General features: G+C 45.7%; 1 protein-coding gene across 1 annotated transcript; it reads left to right on the top strand.

Moving 5' to 3' along the window:
- Positions 1 to 785: 785 nt before the first annotated feature.
- LOC119911355 (glutamate dehydrogenase, mitochondrial-like) lies at positions 786 to 21490 on the top strand. Its single transcript, XM_038730223.1, is given in 14 exon segments — positions 786 to 1361; positions 8485 to 8565; positions 8723 to 8778; positions 11057 to 11120; positions 11376 to 11408; positions 11411 to 11469; positions 14279 to 14458; positions 16119 to 16256; positions 17162 to 17299; positions 18557 to 18637; positions 18743 to 18866; positions 18968 to 19059; positions 19144 to 19206; positions 19633 to 21490. Coding segments are annotated over 14 exon segments (1635 nt in total). The 5' UTR covers positions 786 to 955; the 3' UTR covers positions 19753 to 21490.
- Positions 21491 to 23752: the final 2262 nt, after the last annotated feature.

Raw genomic sequence — 23752 nt, 5'->3', positions numbered from 1 at the left:
ATCTAAATCAGTGCAGCTCTTTTTGCAGATTCTGTGCTGCTTTCAGATCTGTTTCTCCTGTAGATCAACTTTTCTCACGTAATATCGTCCTGCTGAGTCATGATTTAGTCGTCCCTCCTCTTTTGTCATGTTCACAGGGAGAGAACGGAAACTTGGCCAAGAAGAAACTGTGTCAAGAAGTTGTTAAAGTTACTGATCGGTGCTGCACGTGTTTGGGTAATTTTATAATCAGTAGCTTGTTTTGTTTTCTTAGCTCAAGTTACTTTTTTTGGGACAATGCACATGTTTCTTCTATATTTTAATTGCATTGCATGTTCTCACTGTGCGAATTTCTAAAAGCATTTTCATTAGGTATTTAACTGCAAGCTATATTTCAGAAGGTTTTTATTTTTTTTAACAAATTCTGCTTTAAAAAAGTGATGGGGACATGTCCCCAGCGTCCCCAGCGTCCCCAGTGTAAATGACACCTATGGTAGAAACTCACACCTCAGTGTCCTCAGAGTTCCAGCCTGTACAAGTTAAAAAACAACTAAAACTAGCTAAATATAACTAAATTACTAAGTATTTCAATACATTTCCAATTGTGTGAAAATGTGAAAACTCCCAAACCTTTAAAAGTTTAATTAATATATGCTTTTATTTTGAATGTTTCAACCGGAAGTTCCTTTGTACCCGTTCCGGTTGGTTTGACATTAGATTAAACGACCGTAACTTTGCGGTAAATATGTTAAAAAGTTAAAATTGAACATGTCGGAGGTGTAAACTTGACTCTCTGGGTCTCTCAGCTGAGAGTGAACGCGTTACTAAAGCGTTTAAAAGCGGTAAACCGTCACGCACGCCGTCACGCAGCGGGGGCGGCAGGAGGAGGAGCCGCCGCTGCTGCGGTACAAGTGTCCGGACTCCCCGCTCACTTCCTCGCTTGCTCCCGACACTGTCGCTTCACTAGAACCAGAACATGTACCGGTGTTTCGGAGAGCTCCTCTCCCGGGGAGCCGGCAGCGTCCTCGGCTCCGGCCGCTCCGCCGCCGCGGACTCGGCTCTCCCGGCGTCCGCGTCCCTGCTGCGGTACCGCGGCTACAGCCAGGCCGTGGACCGGGCCGACGACCCGAACTTCTTCACCATGGTGGAGGGCTTCTTCGACCGGGGCGCCGCCATCGTGGAGGACAAGCTGGTGGAGGGCCTGCGGACCCGGGAGAGCGCCGAGCAGAAGAGGAAGCGGGTCCGCGGGATCCTGAAGATCATCAAGCCGTGTAACCACGTCCTGAGCGTCTGCTTCCCCATCAAGAGGGACAGCGGCGAGTGGGAGGTGGTGGAGGGCTACCGGGCCCAGCACAGCCAGCACAGGACGCCCTGCAAGGGAGGTGAGACCCGCACCTGACACGAGACAGGGAGAACATCACTATTTAGCATTGTTTTTAATGGTTTTAGTCATCTTAAAAAGCAGAAATGTCCAGATTCACTGGCTGTAGCTGCTCTGCAAAGAAATATCTGAACATTACTGTATATTTCATTAAATATCATGAGAATAAAGTGACTCAGAGGAGCTTAAAAAGATGTCAAAGTGTAAAAAACACACATCTCATGAGGAATATCATAACAGTGAATATTATAATAATGAGATTAGACTGCAGGAGGAGAGACGTGTTAAAGGCTGTAATAATGATTTCATCTGCTTCTCATGACTATTTATGTTCTGCCTCTAATGAATAAGGACGTTTTCTAATATTTATGAGAGACTAGAGGAAACCCGGAGAACCAGTATAGAAGTATTGATGTTTATTATTAGAGTCTTTAATCAGCATTAAACTCGGCTTTGCTCTCATTATAATCTGGATATCTTTGGGTTCTGGACTCTGATGTGTTGCAGAGGTGTGTGTGGAGTCCGTCTGAAGGGGATTCAGATTCAGGTGGGAACACAAAACAAACAGGACTGATTAGATCCCAACGAGGCAAAACAAGCTCGGAGAGACGAGGACAGCAGCGTAGGAGGAGAGGAGCTTCATCACAGATTCATTTAAACTTTAGGAAATGTTACATTCATATTAACAACAGCTCCTCAGATGTCCTTAAACCGCTTGGTTTGCATATTTAATTTACTGTAAGACAAAGACAGAGCAGCAAATCCTCATGAGAAGCTGAAACCAGCAAATATTTAAGATTTCTGCATTAAGAATGATTAAAACAAAGAGTCAGTTATTTTCTAACGACTAATTAATGATGGTTTCAGCTCTTGTTTTGTGTCTAAAAACTATGAACTTTAACTTCTAATCAGTAACTCATGAGTAACCTGTGCAAAAGTCAGGTTTCCTAAATATTGTTATTGACGTCCAAAGTTTGAGGTTGGACTGAAGCGACTTGTTGTTTCGGCTCCAGACCTGAAACAAACGTGACAAGCGACAGTATCTCTCAGGCAGCTAACTAAGATCCTTAAAGGAAAGAACAGATGTCATGGTTGTGTATTTGTGTCTAAAAACATGTGGTAACCTTAATTAACCTTATTTATTTATTTGCATCCTTCCACCACAGCTGCTTTAAAGGAGCAGTAATTTAAAAGCTGCAGCAAATGATAATTTTCTGGATTCGTCGTTTTGTTTTGTTTCTGTAAAACAACAGAAAACAATCCACCAACCTAAAGATATTCATCTCACAGAAACGTTTGCCTAAAAAGATAATGATTAATTTCAAAGTGTGAGACTGTGTCAGCTGAGGAGAGTGAAATTAAAGATTACTCTTCCTACCGCTTTGTTGATTTAAATTGCAATTCCACATCCTTGTGTAGTTTTAGTCAGGGTGTGTGTGTGCAGGTGACGTAATATTTGTTACTGTGCGTGTTGACGGTGTTTTAAGGTGCTGAGGTTTCCTCCTCTGACAGGAATGCTGACGGTTCGGTGTGTTTTCACCCTGGAGACTCTGCTGTGATGTGCACTGAAGGTTTGTTTGCCTCGTTGTTTCCTGCCTCGTAGTGCGACAGCAGCTCGGTGTGGTCTGTTGACACGATGTTCAGACTGCAGCACAGACAGATGTGCAGGCGTCTTGAGGCCAAGAAACCATCTGACCCACTCAGAATACAGACCGACAGACAGACACCAGGTCGGCAGAGGGATTCTGCTCAGTAGGAGAGCGGCAGCAGTACGTGGTGCAGACGAGCACTCCCTAAAAACAGACAAAGAAGATTGAGCAAGATTCTGTTTGCCGAGGAGGTAGAGCAGTTAATCCCTGACCAAGCCTGGCCTGATCAACCAGGACCGTTTTAAGGGACAGACCGGTTTGGAACTAAAGTCTTAAACGTTGATGAGAGCAGTCCAGGCTGACTGAGAGTAAAGCCTGATTTATAGCCTCCTTCAGAGTCGAGTCAGCAATGTGCGTTGGTGTCCGCGTCGTTCTGCAGTTATACCGCCAAACTGCTAGCTGGAGGTGGCGTTACAGCACCCGCTGACCCAAAACCTGTGCATGGTTTTGTGCCTGTTCTCTGCAGTTTGCACTTTAAAGTGCTGACATGTGTCCTGTGTGTGAGTTAACCACGTAGAGCCGCGATGATTTAAGTCTGGGCTGCATGTTTGCTTCACAGCTTCTGTACTAATAAAGTTGGTGACCTGGCTCTGCAACGCCGAGGCTCGCTGTAGGGACGCAGACGTTCAGAGGCCTGCTTCCCATGTTCCTCCCGTCTTTTCAGCCCGGCCTGAACTCTAAACTCAGCTCGTAGCTGTTCCCTCGACAGCAGCGGCGGGATGTTTCCAGGAAACCTTCAGGACGCTGCTCGGGGCTCAAAGTCACGCCAATTAGTCAACAGAAATGTGAGACTTGTTAATCCCATCAGACTGTGATGTTCTCCGCAGGAAGTCTGGCTGCAGATCAAACGCTGACTGCTAATCTGTTACTGATCCCAGCTGGGAGGGGAACCAGCTACACGTGTTGCAGTAGCAGTACGTGGCGCAGTGTAGCAGTACGTGGCGCAGTGTAGCAGTACGTGGCGCAGTGTAGCAGTACGTGGCGCAGTAGCAGTACGTGTTGCAGTAGTGGATGTAGTAATACACCTTTAGTTTTGAAGCATGTACTAAAAGCTGTGGAGGGCTGAGCAGACGTCCTGTGTGTTGTCTCCTCTTGGCTGAGTAATGACTAACTGTGTTTGCTGTGCGGAGGTGACCTGCTGGACCTGCTGGACCTGCTGGACCTGCTGGACCTGCTGGACCTGCTGGACCTGCTGCTGTGGTAGTCAGTAAATATAGTAGTCCTGTTAGTGATCTGGACCTTCAGACCAGAGACCTGTGCTGCTTTTAGGTTGCTTGGTAGATTTAAAGCTCTTACGTTTGCACCCAAACCATGAAACAAACAGCCGGCGCACTGCAGGGCCCCAGTCTGCACGTGGTCACTCTGTTCTGACCCAAACCATCAGGCCCGTCCGACTTCCTGTCTGTTGTCTGAAAGTTTTATCTTTCCTCAAACAGCTGCTCGCTGTAGTTCTATTAAAGCAATGGGAGGAAAAGTGCATCTGTTTGGGACTATTTTCAGCGGCGGATGGATCCACATGTGGCGCTCCGGGCAGCAGGGCGGGGGGTGTGTGTGCGTGTGAGGTTATGTGAGACGGCGTTTCCTCAGGTGTCTCCCACAGAGGCTGGTTTAATCATTTGTTATTCAGACTCGTTTCTACCAGCAGCAGCTTTGTCTGCCGGGCTGCACAACAACAAGCTTTTCTAAATAAATGATTGACCAGCTGTAGAGTGTACGTGTGCTGACAGATCAGGCCGCCGTCTCTCTGGTGAAACCATCCTGCTGCTGAGTCCCGCTGGTTCTCCACACCAAACTCAACTGTTAAAAACTTTTAGTCCCTGGGTCTGGTTTGAAGGAACTAAAAGGTTCCTTCAGCACACTGTTGTGTGCGTTTCCACCGCGGTCTAAAGACCGACGAAGATCAGGCAAATTAAGCAGCTGACGGAGGCTGCAGGCCTGAACGCCTACAAATAGATGCACAGGCATCATATTTGCATCATTATCAGCTGTTCGCTTGTTTGAGAGAGGAGACCGACGTCAGCTCTGTGTAGAAACCTCCCGACTGATGAAAACTTAAAACAACAACTCAGGACCCCAGAACTAAATTTAGACCCTGGTCCCTGCGGTGGAAACGCAGTGAGTTCCTCCAAAGGTTCCTAGTTCCGGGGTTTAGTTCCTGTTGGTGGAAACGCAGCTTTTGTAAGGTTGTCTTGATGGGAAAGCTCTCACACAGACACTGGGAAGGTAAAGGGAAGAGAGACGCTGCTGTTTATATTCAACAAGTATCAGTAAGTATTTGAAACTTTCCAGATGTTGGAGTGAAACAAAGAAGTTGGTTAAATCAACCCAAATATGAGATTGTGAGAAAAAGACGATGAAGCCGTGTACAGTTTAGTCTTGGACTGTTATCCCCTTTTATATAAAGGTTTTAAATAATCCATCAGGGGCCACCTGCAGACCAGATCTGACCCTCCGCCTCAATTATTTGGCCCCACAATGAAATCGGACCTTCTCCCTTTAATGGAGCTGCATCATCTCCATGTGAGCGGCTCTCAGTATAATCCAGCACAACATAACCTCCAACTGCGACGTCAGTGATGAACAGAGGTAGAATTTACCCCCCCCCCTTCTCTGTGCTGTCTGTTTGTGGCCCCGGGGACACATCAATACATGCATAAATAAATAATTAAACAGACAAAGGAGTAGATTAATACTAGAATCTGTCTGGCACAGTATGGTATGCAGCCTCTGACACTCAGGACGGGTATTAAACTCTCTAAATATGAAGCAGGATGTACGGCTCCTGTGAGGGTGGAGTACTTAATACTTGTCTTGGTGCACAGAGTGAGCTGAGTGTCTGTGGGCAGGTCATTAAACGTTACCTGACACACACGTCGTGGCTGGAACTGTGTTGTGTCTTTGTTTCCTCTCTGCAGAGCCGCTCAGGAGTTATTCAGAGTTTCAAAAAGCTGTTATGATGACCACACCCTGACTGAGTCACCCTCCTTTCTCTCTTTCTCCGCTGACTTCTCAGGTTACTATTTTCTCCTTCTCTTTTCTTCTTCCTCTTTTCTCCTCTCTCGCTCCTGTGGACAGTTTTTACTTCTCGCTGCAGCTCTCAGACTCTGAACGCCACGTCTCAAAGGCCGTGTAGTGATGAAACGAAGAAGCGTCTGTCTGTCTGAGCTGCAGCGGCGAGCAGGCCTGCATGTGTTGGCTTCACTCCAGACACTCTCACGCAGCCCGTTTCAGCAGCAGCAGAGGGAACTCACTTTAACACACCCGCAGAAATACTTTCCAAACGTTTCCACATGTTTTACAACGGGGGGAATGCGGACGGGCCAACGAGACGAGTCTTAAGACAACATGCGAACGCGTACAGTAACATCACCCCCGTTGTACTGAACAGCCAGCCTGCGGAAGTAGTGGAGTGTTGTTCAGAGAGCCGACCAGCTGCTGTTTTTAATTAGAAGCTGAGGAGCTTCAGGGTCAGTCGACACGTACTTGAGATGGCATTCAGGGGCCCGGGGAAAGCATTTTACAGCTTGGGACAGAAACAAGCTTTCCAAAAGTTTTAATATTGCAGAGAAGATGATTGGCAAGTTACAAAAGCAGCTCGGTGACGTATTTGACAGTGCTTAGGAAGGCCAGACAGATATCTGTAGGCGCCCACTAAACTCCGTCTGGCTGTCGATTCAGGGACCCGGGACAAATATAAGATCTTTTATTCCCCGTCAGACCTCGTTCCCTCCCGCTGCTGCTGCTGTTTTCCGCTCACGGTACAGTTGTTGTGTTTAATGGTGGCGCTGTGTTGTACTCTTCATATTTCATAACTGTGCTTTCATGGTTGTATGTTTATGTTTTGGAAAAGTCAAAGACAAATTTCCACTAAGGTGGACAATAAAGTCTAATCTAGTCAACCTGGAACAGTTGCTCTCCGTGGATAATGGATCCCAGAGGTGGGAGTTTCCACAGTGCGCTATGATCCAAGTACTGCATCCATCCAGTGTTATAAATCAGGAAGACTCCACTCAGCCTGTTAGCATGACGTCCATGTTTGGGGTTCAGATATTTGAATCTTTAAAGCTTTCCAGTCTGTCCAATATAAACCAGAGATGCTCACGAGTCCCTGAGCTAGAGCCGAGTCCCTGAGCTAGAGCCCGAGTCCCTGAGCTAGAGCCCGAGTCCCTGAGCTAGAGCCCGAGTCCCTGAGCTAGAGCCGAGTCCCTGAGCTAGAGCCCGAGTCCCTGAGCTAGAGCCCGAGTCCCTGAGCTAGAGCGCGAGTCCCTGAGCTAGAGCGCGAGTCCCTGAGCTAGAGCGCGAGTCCCTGAGCTAGAGCCCGAGCCCCTGAGCTAGAGCCCGAGCCCCTGAGCTAGAGCCCGAGCCCCTGAGCTAGAGCCCGAGCCCCTGAGCTAGAGCCCGAGCCCCTGAGCTAGAGCCCGAGTCCCTGAGCTAGAGCCCAAGCCCCTGAGCTAGAGCCCGAGCCCCTGAGCTAGAGCCCAAGCCTCAAGTCACTTGTGGTTATAATGAATGTTGTATCACCTGCTGTGTGTAAACCAGGGAGTTTATAATACTGCAGAGCTACAAGGGATTCTGTGACTGTAACCCAGACTCTCAAACCCAGTGTAACCTTTTCTAAATTAAAACTTACATGATCAACAATAAACCTGTAGCCTCTTTGTAGCCAACGGTAATAATTAACGTGATGGCAGCAACGGGACGTAAATGATTACGTTAATCGACCACCACAAGTTTGGCAAGTAAACCAGCACTCTTTTCATATGAATAGTCGGAGTTAAACTCTTGTAGGTCGTAGTTAAAGCAAGAAGCAAGCTAACTGTAGATGCTAATGCTAAGCTAAACATGTTTACTAACCTGTTCTAGGTTTTTATTCTATTAACCCCGTCTCTGACATAAACAGCCCACAGGGACATTTCAGCATGTGAGCGGCTGCAGCTCATGAAGCTTTTTATGGTGTATTTTGTTCCTGGCTGTATGTTGATGTGTCAAGTTTTTGGTTTTAGTAACAACATCCTGCCAGGAGACAGACAGGAGGTTTTCTGGTGGTGTCGAACTGGGAGGTTGGTAAACGTCTCAAACAAAAGACTGGTTACTGCGTGTCGATTATTTTCTCTGTTAATCGATTAATTGTTTGGTCTATAAATTGGTGAAAATCAGTTTTTCCCGAAGCCGGAGATGACGTCCCTGGACGTTTTGTTTTGTCCACAACCCAAAGACATTCAGTTTACTGTCACAGAGGAGCAAAAAAACCTGAAAATATTCACATTTAAGAAGCTGGAATCCGAATTTTGCCTTTAATTTACTAAAGAAAAGACTCAAACCGACTGATCGATTATTAATATCGTTGCCAACTTATTGAACATGTGTTGCAGCTCTGTGCTCCAACACTTTGGACCTCGACAGGAGCTGAGGTGAGACCTGGTTCCTTACTGAAGAGTCTACTTACACAAAAGTTTTGTTGTTTGCGTGTTTCAGGAATCCGTTACAGTACAGATGTGTCTATGGACGAGGTGAAAGCTCTGGCCTCGCTGATGACCTACAAATGCGCCGTCGTCGGTGAGTACACACACGGTTGTTCCTCTGTCCTCGTGGGGACGTCTCATTGACATAATTCGTTCCTGAACCCTGAAACCAAGTCTTGACCCTTAAAACGTCTGGCGTCCAGCACTTTGGAGCCCACAAATGAAAGTGAGTGTTTGTTGTGGTGTTCCAGATGTGCCGTTTGGTGGAGCCAAAGCTGGAGTGAAGATCAACCCGAGGAACTACTCTGTAAGTTTCAACACGACCTTTCTGATCTCACTCGTTGTTCTCCAGTATCACGACTCGAGGGAAGTTTACCAGGTTGAACCAACGGGAGTCAAAGTGTCAAAACAAACACATAAAGGACGACGAGACAGAAAAGGCTTCGGGCCCCTTGTGATGATCCTCAGCAGGAAGTTGATAGTAAATTTATTTTTATGTTTTTAGTACACACAGTAGGGGAAAACAAAGTGAATCAAATAAATAAATATAAAGGAGAAACACAACAGCATAAATACCTCGGGAACAAGAGCAGCACACAAACCTTGAAACGCTGGCTTGTCTCTGAGCGATTGGACAGACGATAAAACAGGTTTAAACGGACACCGTTCAGACCTGCAGAAACATTTGTTATGATTGTACCAGCAGATCAGGATCATCAGCTTCCTGCCAGGGTTTCCTGGTTCACTCTCGTTACCGGCTGCTACTGTAAACCTGCGGTTTCACCTCGAGTCTGCAGCTCACTGGTTTTTCCCTGTGATCAGTCGTTTGGGTCATTTTCTAAGAACAAAGTCTCTGGTTTCATTTGAGGGTTTTATATCTCAGTAAACTGAATATCATAAAGTTTTAGACTCTTAAGATCAGTTTCTGATGTTTGATAGAAAAAACAAATAACCAGTTTACCGATGAGTTGATTTACGAGATGAATCGATATTTGAATCGATACTTTATTGATGATGATGGCATGGCGCCGAGGCCTCGTGATGAGTCGTGATACTGTCACAGTGGCCTGGTAGTCCTTCATGCTACACCCAGCATATAAATAAAATAAAACAAAAGAATCAAGTTATTTATATCCATATATTTATGAGAACTGTCGATACCACGGTAAAAAAATAACTAGCTGTGAGAGGATGTCCGGGACAGATGAGAGGTGGTTTCATGTTAATATATTCACATTAATTACTTTATTTTCTTGGCTTTTCTATATATTAGCAGTAGTTTGAGATTTTTATCTTGAAAAACTAGTTATTGATGATTTGAAATGGATCTTATCGACCTTTTCAGACCCGCAGTCACAGGACCGTTGGACAGACGTTCAGTTCTCAGAGCTGCAAACTGCGTCGTCACCTTTGGTGATTTTGAGTTGATCAAACGGTGAAGCGTCGGCCTGTTCGAGGAGTCGAGGCGGAGCAGTCGCTGCAGGTCTCGTGACATCCCTAATATACTGAACACAGACAGGTGCATCTCAGACAATAAGAATATTATGAAAAGGTTCTGAAATATCTCACTTGGTGTCTAATGAATCTAGAATATATGAAGGTTTTCAGATATTCTGTGTTCCTGTAAACACCCAGGAAATAATTCTGCAGTTTTTAAATGTAAACAGCAGCGTGTTCCTCTAACTGCTGATAACGCTGTGGTCTCGACCTCACCGGCCTCCCGTACGCTGACCGCCCTGTCAACCCGCTGCCGACAGGAAATGCTGAGCCATCAGCCTGCAGAGACACGCCGGGAGTCCGTGCCTCTCTCTCTCTCGCTCTGCACATGTTTGCTCGACCTTTGCGCTTTCCCATTTTTCTCTGCTGCAAAACACGTCAGCCTCCAAACGCGTGCAGCCCTGCGAGGCCTGCTGACCTCCGACCTTTCCACAGTTCCAGGAAGGAAGTTGTTCAGGACAGTGAATTTTAAAAAATGTAAAAAATAAAAAAGCCTTCAGAAAGTCTTAAATGTTGTAAATTCACTTAAATTAATCATTTATTCACTGGTTAATTCACCCATCCAGTGTCACTTATTTGGGTCCAGGTCACAATAATGGATTAATTCTAGTGATGATAGGTTGTTGTCGGGAGGCACTTGATGTAAAGGCCCTTAATCAGAATCAGCATTACTGTCAGTAGGTTTACACATGCAGGGAATTCACTTTGGTGTTTTACACAGAAGGAAAAATAAGATAAAGAGCGAGTGCTGCAGGTCAAGAATCGAAATGTAAGATATTAAAAGAAGAATAAAGGAAAGTTCATTTCATTCATTGTTATTTAAATGTCAGTTTCTGCAGTAACGTGCAGAATATTTACATTTAGATCAGTTTAATAATTGTGTACCCGTGTGAAAATGAACACTATGTGATTGTAAGGCGTTTAAGTTTGGTGAACGCTACAGAAAGCCTGCTGCTGCTGTCGAAAGGATGAGTTTCTGTCTCCTGTCGGTGAGTTCAGAGCTGCAGTCGGGACGCGCTAACCTTAGCTTAGCAGAAAGACTGGAAACAAACAGAGCTGCAGTTTGTGGTGTGTGTTTTTATTTTTAGGACAACGAGCTGGAGAAGATCACCAGGAGGTTCACCATCGAGCTCGCCAAGAAAGGCTTCATCGGTGAGTCACCTCTAAATCACAGGAACAGGAAGTTTATTATTAAACTCCTTCATGTTAACATGTTGCAGCTTTTATTGATTCAAGTACTGACACTTTATTTATTTATCCGTTTTATTGGATTTATTCTTCATTCATTCATTTGTGAAGAAGCAACACGCCTGACTAACTCCTCTTGTGTGATGAGCAACAGACACTTTCAGACTCGCGGTTCCGTCACCAGTTAGTCGTGTTGTTGACGTCTCTGTGGTTCCGCAGGGCCCGGCATCGACGTTCCCGCTCCGGACATGAGCACGGGGAGAGGGAGATGTCCTGGATCGCCGACACCTTCGCCAACACCATGGGACACTATGTGAGTCTGACAGTCAGGAGAGGACAAATAAAGTCAGGTGACGAGAAGGAAGCCTGCAGCAGCTGTGCAGAAATTCAAAGTAAAAACAGCAACTTAGAGTTCAGATAAAATGTAAAACTTACACATCAAATAAAGTTGGAAACCACCGCTGCATGCATACAGGAGAGATGATAATACTTTATTTATATAGCACTTCTACAACAAAGGTACAAGTGCTTTACAGAGAAACAAGTAGAAAGTAAATAACATCCAAAAGATAAGAGATAAAACGAGATAAAGAAAATATGTAAACGCATTCCAGATAAGAAAAAAGCCATGAGCTGAAGATAAGAGATCTGAGGCCTGCTGTAACGACTTCCTGCATTACTTGGGATGCCGATCAGACAACAACATTGCAATGTATGCTTTCTTAAACCGCCACGAGAGACCGGAGGAAGTCCCGACTTTATACACTTTACGTTACAACGTTTTAAATGCAGGACTTGTGCTCGTATTAGTACTTCAGTGCAGGACCTGAATACAGGCACATTGTGTTCACATGGTTCCTGTCTTAGAGCACCTGGTCTCAGGCGCCCAACATGTATTTCCTAATAAAAATAGATGAGTCGACCTTCAGTCTGAACCAGGTAACCCTGGAGACGGCTCCAGCTCGTGCGGCTGAAGTTGGAGGCTGATCCAGAAAGTTGACTTTTAATGCTCACTTTTGCCTTCTCAGCATGAAATAACGCTGATAGCAGAGGGCGGGCGGGCGGCGGTCTGTGAGGACGTAACCCTGTAGTCTGTCTTTCTGCTTCACACGTGAAGTCACAGCTGTTGTTGTTGGTTGTTGGCAGACTGACCCCCCCACCCTACTAACCTGGGGACCGGTGTCCAAGGTAAAGCTCCTTCTCTTTAAATCTGCAGCTTTGGGTTCAGGCTCGCTCGGGTCTTTCAGCCGGTCTGAACTGGATGGGAGTCCCTGCGTTTGTGTGTGGGAAACCCTGCTTAGGAGCGGGCTTGTCTTGGTTTCCACTGGTGCCTGGGCTGATGAAGGAGGGTGCGGTCTTCCGTGGTCCTGGTTCAGGCTCTGCCTCCCCTGAGTTCAGACTCTACAGCGTCCCCTGATAAATCTCAGCCTGCCGACTGGGACACGTTCAGGGATCCTCGGGTTTACGAGTGACTAGCGTTAAAGAGCAGTTTGATACTAGAGGAGAGTTTTTGTCCCATCACTGCAGATAATGTTTTACTTTTTGTTAACCATAAACCTGTTCCTGTCCTAAACTCAAACGAACTTCTCGTCACATGTTTGAGAAAGTGAGAATTTTAAGCATGCGGCGATGCTGACAGGCTGATGTTCACCATCGTGTTCTGGAGTCTTCTGAAGTAAAAGCGTTCAGTCAGGATGTGTTTGAGTCCAAACACACAGAGTGCAACCAGTGTGCAGGATGTAAGAACAAGAGCAGCAGGCTATTTAGCCTCTGTGAGGCACGATAATTACACAGCTGCCTCAGGCGGACTGTTGAAACCTGGTGCTCGCTGCCCAGCTGCCCGTGACTGAACCGAGGACACATTGTTCCAGTCAAGGACAGATGGGAAACATCTGACAGAGCTTTCATCTTCACCAGAGGAGAGTTCCTTTTTATGACCGCTACATAATGAAACACTCACTCACCCATTAACCTCTTAACCCGTGGACGGGGTCACCGGAGCCAATCCCAGCCCACGTCGGCTGAAAGGAGGCGTCCACCCTGGACAGGTCGCCAGTCCATCGCAGGGCCACATATACACAGTCTCACACCTCAGGGAAATATATGCCGCGTCTCCACCAAAAGCACCCGGATCTGTTTTCAAGGAACTAAAAGGTTCCTTCAGCCCACAAGATTAGGCAGATTAACCAGCTGACGGAGGCTGCACGCCTGCACGCCGTGCAAAGAGATGCACAGCCATCATTATTTAGTAACCACGATCCATGAGCAACATTTACATTTGACTGGAATGTAATGAAAACCTACAGGCTGTGCTTGACCACATGATAAAGTTAGTAACAAACTGGATAAAACCATCCAGGTCTTAAAATAACTCCAGCACAGAGAAAGAAACACAAACGTTATTAAAACATTTCCAGCCGACAGGAGCGTCACGCCTGAGTCGCCTGAGCGTCGGAGGAACGGGACGTTTAACGAGCTTTATTACCTGCTGTAATCAGCTGCTCCGCTTGTTTTGGAGAGGAGGAGACTTCAGCTCTGTGGAAAAACTTAAAAACACAGTGAAACAAGTGATTTCAGTGACACGTGTTGGCGCGCTAACGCTAGATGGAGAGTCACAGGGTCACCAAAGTTCTTAGAGGTCATCATCCTGAGGGGGACACGAAGATCTGAACCACGTTTCATCACAGTCCATCAGCTGCAGAGAGACAGACACGACCGTGCAAAGCGTTGACACTGTTAGTAAAACAGTGGCGTTGAATGTAACCCAGGTTTGGCTGAATCCAAGGTGACGTCTTCAGATGTCGCGTTTTGTCCGACCATCAGTCCAAAACTCAAAGCTCTTCAGTTTGGTGACAGGAAATCACTTCTGTGAAGCTGAAACTGTTTTGCTTAAAAACAGCAGAGATGGTGAAATGCAGATTAATTTCCTGTTGAGTAATCTATTGTTAAACTAATGTTTCAGCTCTAGTTTTAGTGACGCTGAAGGAGGCGGAGCCTGAAACGGGACACGACGCTGTGTGTTTGTTGATTTGCTGGCTGGTCTCGCTTCTTCTAACATGCTTTAAATAAGTAAGAACTTGTAGACAAATCTTTCATTGACCTCTCTCTTTCTTTCCCTTCAGGACATCAACGCTTACGCCTGCGTCACCGGGAAGCCCATCAGTCAGGGAGGAATCCACGGGCGGATCTCCGCCACCGGCCGAGGAGTTTTCCACGGCATCGAGAACTTCATCAACGAGGCGGCCTACATGAGCCAGCTGGGGATGAGTCCCGGCTTCCAGGACAAGACCTTCGTCGTCCAGGTACAGTCCGTCCTCTTCATCCCGGGTTCGATCCCCGGCTCCCCCGGTCTGCATGTCAAGATACTGAAACTGAATCACTGCTGAAGGCTGTGACATCAGTGTGTGAATGAGTGAATGTGACATGTAGTGTTAAGCTCTTTGAGTCAGAAGACTGCTTCCAAACTAACAAATACTGCATATCAGAGCCTCAGCTGACGATTATTTTCATCATCAGTTAGTCGTTTGGCTTGTTAAGCATCAGGAAAACGCCGATCACAACATCCTGACGTCGTCCAGTGAAGCCCACGACCCCAAAATATTCAGTGTACTTGTGATGTCGGACCAAGAACAGCAGAAAAGTCTCACATTTGAGGAGCTGGAACCATCTGATGTTTGTATTTTTGCTTGAAAATGAGAATCTTCATGTTTTGTACTTGTCAAAACAGCTGGGGGTTTTAAACAGTAAATATTGCACCTGGGATATTTTATAAATATTGTATGATAACTGTTGTATTTTAGTTTATTTTCATCAAATCTACAGTTACAATTGCATTCCAGGTGTATTAGACGATCTGTCAGTTGCATTATAATCTATCTGATGATTGTTTTGATGATTTATTGCGTTAAAATAGAGCTTTTTTTTTACCAGGCGGGGATGAAAATATCATTTTTTCTTTATTGCATCTCCATGTAGTCTGTAATGTAATAGGGGCAAATAGCTGGCTGACCCAAACAGATTAATTTATAGCTATTTGTGTATTTGTGCTATATATTTTTGGGGGGTAAAAATCTTCATTTTTAAAGTAATTAGTAAGTAAAAAGCTGTCAGATAAATGTGAAGTAAAAAATTTTGCAGATGTGGTGGAGTACAAGTACAAAGTGGCATGAAAAGGAAAAAACTAAAGTACCTCAAAAATGTGTACATTAAAGCCGGGGTCGGCAGGAGGGAGGCCGTCTCCTGCTGCTTTCTATAAACAGGACATGAGTAAATGTACTTGGTCACATTCCACCGCTGCGTCTGACCCTCTTTACAACCACCAGTGACCGAAATACTGAAGTCACATGATGTCAACTGAGCCGGCTCAGTTTGCTGCAGACGACGTTAACGTACATGTGAACCATCGGGAAAAGTTATTTTGGCACACGGGTCAAGAGAGGAATCCCCTCCTCGTGCTCTTGTTGTGTTTATTAATAAAACAACAGACCCGTGAAACACTCAGTTCATCTGGTTACTGAAGGCTGCCCCTTCCTGACCGCAGAGGCGCGTGACGTTAGCTTGGATTCACAGCCTCCCTCCGTTCATCCTTCAGTCCTCTTGGATCTATCATGGGGAACTGTAACCGGCATGTTTCACTACTACGGCTGGGACCAACGATTATTATCAATATTAATCATTTAAGACCAGAAAATGTCGGGAAATAGTGAAAAATTTTAAAAGAAAAAAGTTTTCTGATGCTTTATAAACTAATCAATTAGTCAATTAATCAAGAAGACGATTGACAGATTAATAAACCAAAGAAAGTGCTGATGAAGTGGATCACCAAAGGGATTATAATTCAGTGTCTGCATCATGTTTCATGGCAAACTGTCCAGTAGTAAAAACACAACACCTGACCAAAGCGCCGGTCAGAGGATCAGTGGATGTTCATGGGTTTTAATGTGCCCTCTGTTTTGTCTGCAGGGTTTCGGTAACGTGGGTCTGCACTCCATGCGTTACCTTCATCGCAACGGGGCGAAGTGCGTCGGAATCGGAGAAGTGGACGGAAGCATCTGGAACCCCAACGGCATCGATCCCAAAGAGCTGGAGGACTACAAACTGGTCAGGACTGGGGATAGATGAATGAACGGGGGTACAGACTGGTCAGGACTGGGGATAGATGAATGAACGGGGGTACAGACTGGTCAGGACTGGGGATAGATCATGAACGGGGGTACAGACTGGTCAGGACTGGGGATAGATGAATGAACGGGGGTACAGACTGGTCAGGACTGGGGATAGATGAATGAACGGGGGTACAGACTGGTCAGGACTGGGGATAGATGAATGAACGGGGGTACAGACTGGTCAGGACTCGGGATAGATCAATGAACGGGGGTACAGACTGGTCAGGACTCGGGATAGATCAATGAACGGGGTACAGACTGGTCAGGACTGGGGATAGATGAATGAACGGGGGTACAGACTGGTCAGGACTGGGGATAGATCAATGAACGGGGTACAGACTGGTCAGGACTGGGGATAGATGAATGAACGGGGGTACAGACTGGTCAGGACTCGGGATAGATGAATGAACGGGGGTACAGACTGGTCAGGACTGGGGATAGATCAATGAACGGGGGTACAGACTGGTCAGGACTCGGGATAGATCAATGAACGGGGGTACAGACTGGTCAGGACTCGGGATAGATCAATGAACGGGGGTACAGACTGGTCAGGACTGGGGATAGATGAATGAACGGGGGTACAGACTGGTCAGGACTCGGGATAGATGAATGAACGGGACTACAGACTGGTCAGGACTGGGGATAGATCAATGCTCCACCTGCTGGATGAACAGTGTCATGCAGAAGGTCCTTAAAGAAACATACTTTTTAATCCAGTTTCACCACAAAGGTCCTCCAACGTAAAAGCTTTTAGTTCTGTGGTTCAAATGAGCAAACTGTGAACAGCAGGATGAATTGATCGACTGGTTAAATGGCTTTTGTTTTAATTTTCGTCTCCAGGCCAACGGGACCATCGTGGGCTTCCCGAACTCAACGCCGTACGAAGGAAGCATCCTGGAGGCCGACTGTGACATCCTGATCCCCGCCGCCAGCGAGAAACAGCTGACCAAGAGCAACGCACACAAGATCAAGGCCAAGGTAACACAAACACACTCACTCGATAGTTCTCTTTTATGTCTTATTATATTTTTAATTATCCTTTTTACTTTTCTGTATTCTGTTTATAGTTCTGATCATTTTCATTCTGATTGATTCTACAGACTTAATAAAACAAAATTCAGAGCCTCTAGTGGACGTATACCCCCCCCCCCCCATCAATAATGTTCAGGAGTTTTTAGTTTCTTTTCATGGATTTGCAGCGTTAGTTCTGTGGTGAAAACCTTCAGTAGCGGCTGTGTCTAAATACATTTCCATTAGTGGATAATGTTCCTAAAATAAATCCCCTCTAACTCGTATGGGTTGGCACGAAGTGTGAAGGGTGGGGGTGAAGCGGTCTCTGCTGCTGTTCTAGAGTATAATGACTGGATGAACCCACTTCACTGGTTTCCTACTACACGGCTACTTCCTGTTGCCTCCAGGGCGCACTGCGCTGCATGGTGACGTGGCGATGGAACAGTGGATAAGACGCATGCCTTTGGTGTGAGGTTGTTATAGTTTAGGGTTTTTCATTAGTTTTTGTTTGGACTTTTTGTTTTCAATTTCAGTTTAGTTTTAATCAGTTTTTAACTTGGGTTTGCTAGTTTAGTTTTTTGAAAATGCTTAGTTTTAGTTTAGGTTTTATTAGTTTCAGTGTTAGTTTTAGTCTTTGTCGCTGCACGATCCCAAGATCAGTTCAGTTTTTTCACAAAACATTAAAATACATGTACAATCAGAAATATTTGTGAAAAGGGAAACTTTTTTTAAGCTATCTGAAGCTTGTACATGACAGGAGCCCAAACAGTAAGTGTATATATATATACATGTAAAATATCGAAGTACTGGCACATTGTCTAAATAAATACTACAAATAAAAATAAATGAAGCACATGCAATCCCAGTATAATTTCTCTACACTAACCTTTTTCTCAAAGAGCACATGTGCTCTTAACTGAAAAAATATGGAGCAGACAAAGAAATTTAGGTTAAGTAACACAGAGTTTAACAAACCATTTATTAAATAGATATTTATACTACATGTGTGCTCCCTCTTGTGTTCAATGGCATGAAACCACTGGAGGATTATGGAAGTGAAGACGCTGGTATCTGTACGCTCAGCAGTGGCCTTTAAATATTCTCAAAGCTTTTTAAAATATTGAAACAGTTGTTTTGAAAATTTATGCTTTGGTCGGCTTACCGTTGCTTTTCTGTCCTGTTTTCCCATCATGCCTCCGTACACCGACCCGGTGTCTGTTTCAGATCATCGCCGAGGGAGCGAACGGTCCGACCACGCCGGAAGCCGACCGCATCTTCCTGGACAGAAACATCATGGTGATCCCGGTCAGTGGAGACTAAAGACAGATCATGTGTCAGTGGGACTTTTTAACCTTTCAGGTGTAATGATGTTTTATTTTATTCTGTTTGCTCCTCCTCTCCTCGTCCCAGGACATGTACCTGAACGCCGGCGGTGTGACCGTTTCGTACTTCGAGTGGTTGAAGAATCTGAATCACGTCAGCTACGGTCGACTCACCTTCAAATACGAGCGCGACTCCAACTACCACCTGCTCAGTGAGTGACCACAAGAGTGTGAACGTCTGTCAGCCACCGAAACACCAAACGGGTTTATGATAAACTACGAGTTTGTTTCCCCCCCTCCTCTCTCTCCCCAGTGTCGGTCCAGGAGAGTTTAGAGAGGAAGTTTGGGAAACATGGCGGCGCCATTCCCATCGTCCCCACCTCTGAGTTCCAGGCCAGGGTCGCTGTGAGTACACACACATACTGCTGCGACTGTTACTACACGTCTCCTTCTTCTTCTGTGGTGTTGTAAACATGTGTCTGGTTGCAGGGAGCGTCTGAGAAGGACATCGTTCACTCAGGTCTGGCGTACACCATGGAGCGCTCTGCCAGGGTAACGCACACACACACACCTTTTCATAAATGTTCATGTGTGAATCAGCTCGACGGCGGTCTGAAACTTCTCTGTCTCACTTTCATTATCAACTTAAAATCAGTTTTGTAAACAGTAAACAGCAAAACAACCGGGTGGAGACACTAAATCTGTGCACACCTGTGTGAATATTTCCCTGAGTAAATCCCAGGAGGCTCCTCCTGCAGACTCAGACCTGCTGTAACGGCTGTTTTTGGCCACTTGGGGGCAGCAGGAACTGTTTTTAACCCACCCTGTTCACCAGCTGGTCTCTGAAACAGCTTCCTGCTGCCGTCACACACTGTTCACTCTGTTTGAAGTACTGATCCCTGACCTGGAAACATTTACATACATATACGTTACATACACGCTCTCCTTCTCTACATCCTCTCCTCCCTCCTCATGCAGCAAATCATGCGGACGGCCAACAAGTACAACCTGGGTTTGGACCTGCGGACGGCGGCGTACGTCAACGCCATCGAGAAGGTGTTCCAGGTTTACAACGAGGCCGGCCTCACCTTCACATAGAGACGCCTGCCTGTCTCTTGTCTGTCCGTCTGTCTGTCGGTTGTCCATCGCCTCTGCAGGACACTTTGCATACAGCAGCTGTGCGGATGAAGAGTCTGACAGTTTGTCTCTGACGCTCCTCTGAATCACATATCAGCTCAAATACACCTGCAGAGAAATAAATAAATATAAATATATATAGACAAAAAGCCTTAATAGCACAGGGAAGCTTTGTCACCATTTGCCTACACAAACACACTCTGTGGCCAAAACTATGTGGACACTCGTTCTCACTCCTCAGTGGTGTGTTTCCCAGCCTGAGCGCTCATTAAACTGTAAACAGTTATAATCTGACTTTTTTTGTTTATTAGTAGTGGATTTATTTTTTGTCTGCGTCGTCTGATTCTTTGCTTTGTGTGGGTTTTTTTTTTTTTTTTTTTTTTTTTTTTTTGTTCTGCTTCCAGTGTCATGTGAATTTTTGCTCTTCCTCTTTCTTGAGTCTGTCTTTAGGGTTTCGGTCGGGAAAAACTCCTGGGGGCGCCACTTTTCACTGCGACTAATGATTACAGATCAGTGAATCTGCTGATTATTTAAAAAGATAAATCTGGTGAATCCAGAAAGAGTCCGAGGTGACGTCTTCAGGTGTCCTGAAAACTAAGAAGCTGGAGAATCTTTGCTTTAAAAAGTAAAATCAGTTGCTGATTATCACAATAGTTAAAGGTGTTTTTTATTCTCACATCTATTCGTCCAGTAGTTCGCAGCTCTCCTGCTTTGTACCAGTTGTGAGACGTTCAACCAAAGACTGAAGATGTGTTTCCTTGTTTGAATCATTTTTCAAACACTTGTTCAATTAAAGTTAAAGATTAACTGACCGTTTGTATAAACACGTGACACCAGACGAGTGGATGCTGTAGAGTCAGTGTGGTGTTGGGCGTCCACATACTTCTGGCCACATGGTGTCTCTACAGCTGTGTCTTGTTTTTATACGACTCGATGCACATATGCCTCAGGACTTTAATATCTGCTGCCTGTGAAGTCTGGTGTTTTAATTCAACCAGATTTTACATTGAGTCTGGCGGCCGCTGGCTTCACTTCATTTCTGTTTTGCTGTGTTGCTCCTTCGGTCTGCGCTCATTTACCTGCACAGTTACATGTTTGAATAGAAATCAGGGGCTGAAACTCAGAGATCTGAAACACTACACTCTTTCTGACGTGTTGGTTCAAACGTTGAGCTCCTCGTTTAGCTCGTGTGCAGTAAATTGGACTTTAAACCAAACTCCTCTGACAGTTTGCTGGGTTTTCTTCCCTCTCAGGTCTCGACACTGTTGCAGCTAATGCTAAAGTACAAACAGCAGGACTGATCTGCAGAACGTTTAAACTTTCTGTCTGTAACTATGCAAATAGCTGAGTTCACACGCTGCTAACTCCCGGCCCCTGGAGGAGACTCACCTGTCCGTCCCACAGGGGCCACAGACGCACAATTCAAAGCTTTAATCATCTTTTTACGCAGCAGCTCACGGAGGTGATTTTGGAGGTGTTTGGTTGTTTTTGTGTTGATTGTTTGCAGCGCTGCCGCCGCCATCACCTGACACCTTAAAGACTAAAGTTTCATCTCTCAGGTGGGCAGGGGGCGGGGCTACCTGCTGGAGGAAGGGGACTTCTGTCCGTCAGCTCTGATTCAAGCTGTGGGAGTCTGTGAGGGAGCTTTTATGCCCTTTTTGTTAAAACGGAATGTTTTAAATAAAGTTTAAAAAAAAAAGTCATGTGTTGAGTTTTAATTTGATTAAAACTTTTTTGATTTTTTTATTGTTTAGGTTTCAGATCTCATGTGGGCTCAACAGGTGACATGGATTTTAAAAAAGGAAAAAGACATCACCTGTCCATCTCTCAGTTCAATTCAAATTACAGGCTGTGTTCACTCAGTCTGTATGGTGTCAACATTTTTCTTAGTTTAGGGCATTTTATTGTGCTCAGGTAATTTGCCAGTGTGAAGTAAGTGTAGTTTTTTGTGTGTTGTAATTTAGTGGTGTCTAAATAGAAATTGTGTGTAACCTGATTTCTGTATTGTTTCTGAAAGATCATTATCTTAGTCTTTGCTGTGTTTACTGTCAGGGCCCAGGTCTGACAGAATCTCTGAAGGAGGTTAAGGTGCTGCTGAAAACCTTCTTTAGTAGGTGAGAGCAACACTAAGTCATCTGCATACAGCAGACCTCTGATCTCTGTCGTTCAGGAGGAGGCCAGGTGACGTGGAACTCTCTAATTGGTTCGCTAATTCATTTTAAATATAGGTTGAAGAGAATTGGACTGAGATTGCATCCATGCCTCACTCCCCGGCCCTGGGAGAAGAACACTGTTTGTTTGTTTCCAATCTTTATGGCATGTTCACTTTTTGTATACATGTTCTTAATCAAATCATATGTTTTTCCTCCAATGCCACTTTCAAGTAGCCTATAGAAAAGGCCCTCGTGCCAGATGGAATCAAAGGCTTTTTGGAAGTCAACTAAACAGGCATATACCTTCCTTTTCCTAACGTTTAATTCTTGATCAATCAGAGTCTGGAGGGTAAATATAGGGTCCGTTGTGCGGCTATTTGGCATTTATGCAGAATATTGTGGTTATCAACAAAGTTGAGAAGTCGTTTTATTAATGATGTTGCAGAATATTTTTCCCAGGTTACTGGATACACATAATCCTCTGTAGTTATTTGGGTCATATTTATCTCCGGATTTATGAATTGGGGTTATTAAACCTTTGTTCCAGATGTCTGGTAAAGTTCCAGTTGCTAGAATAGTATTGAATAGTTTTAGTATAGCCAATCTGATTTTATGGTCTGAGTATTTGATCATTTCGTTGAGGATTCCATCAATACCACAAGCCTTTTTTCCTTTCAGGGACTGGATGACTTCTGTTCATTCTTGTTCTGTTACAGGGTAATCTAGAGGGTGTTGGTTGTTTTTTTATCACCGCCTCCAGAGTTTTCCATTTCGTGAATATCTTGTACTGATCATCATTACTGTATAATTCACTACAGTGATTAATCCAAGTATTTCCATCTTGGTTTGCCAATTCATCCTGCTGGGTTTGTTTAGGTTGTTCCATTTCTCCCAGAACTGGTTGGACTCTAAGGATTCCTCAGTTTCACAGAGCTGCTTCTTGCTGTGTTGTTCTTCCTTAGTTTTTAGGGTGTACTTGTCTGTATGGGTATGTGCTGTTAAACAGTTCACAGGCACTAGGGGCCCCAGACTTAGACTGAACCCTTTTCAGATAGTGGTCTGAGGGGGCTGACTGTGAAAGCTCTGAGAGACACTGGATCTAGATCTGTAATGAAATAATCTACCGTACTACTGGCAAGAGCTGAGCTGTAAGTGTAGCGACCCAGAGAGTCTCCTCGTAGCCCGCCGTTGACCCTGTACAGACCCAGAGAGTCTCCTCGTAGCCCGCCGTTGACCCTGTACAGACCCAGAGAGTCTCCTCGTAGCCCGCCGTTGACTCTGTACAGACCCAGAGAGTCTCCTCGTAGCCCGCCGTTGACCCTGTACGACCCAGAGAGTCCCCTCGTAGCCCGCCGTTGACCTGTACGGACCCAGAGAGTCCCCTCGTAGCCCGCCGTTGACCCTGTACGGACCCAGAGAGTCCCCTCGTAGCCCGCCGTTGACCCTGTACGACCCAGAGAGTCCCCTCGTAGCCCGCCCGCCGTTGACCCTGTACAGACCCAGAGTCCCCTCGTAGTCCGCCGTTGACCCTGTACAGACCCAGAGAGTCCCCTCGTAGTCCGCCGTTGACCCTGTACGGACCCAGAGAGTCCCCTCGTAGCCGCCCGCCGTTGACCCTGTACAGACCCAGAGTCCCCTCGTAGTCCCCGTTGACCCTGTACGACCCAGAGAGTCCCCTCGTAGTCCGCCGTTGACCCTGTACAGACCCAGAGAGTCCCCTCGTAGCCCGCCGCCGTTGACCCTGTACGACCCAGAGTCCCCTCGTAGTCTGACGTTGACCCTGTACGGACCCAGAGAGTCCCCTCGTA

The sequence above is a fragment of the Micropterus salmoides genome, unplaced genomic scaffold (assembly GCF_014851395.1).
Source record: "Micropterus salmoides isolate LMB-PRFRI ecotype aquatic unplaced genomic scaffold, ASM1485139v1 Ms_hic_scaffold_2, whole genome shotgun sequence".
Lineage (NCBI taxonomy): Eukaryota > Metazoa > Chordata > Actinopteri > Centrarchiformes > Centrarchidae > Micropterus > Micropterus salmoides.
The sequence above is the reverse complement of the archived record's forward strand: the minus strand, read 5'-3'. Positions and strand labels throughout refer to the sequence as shown.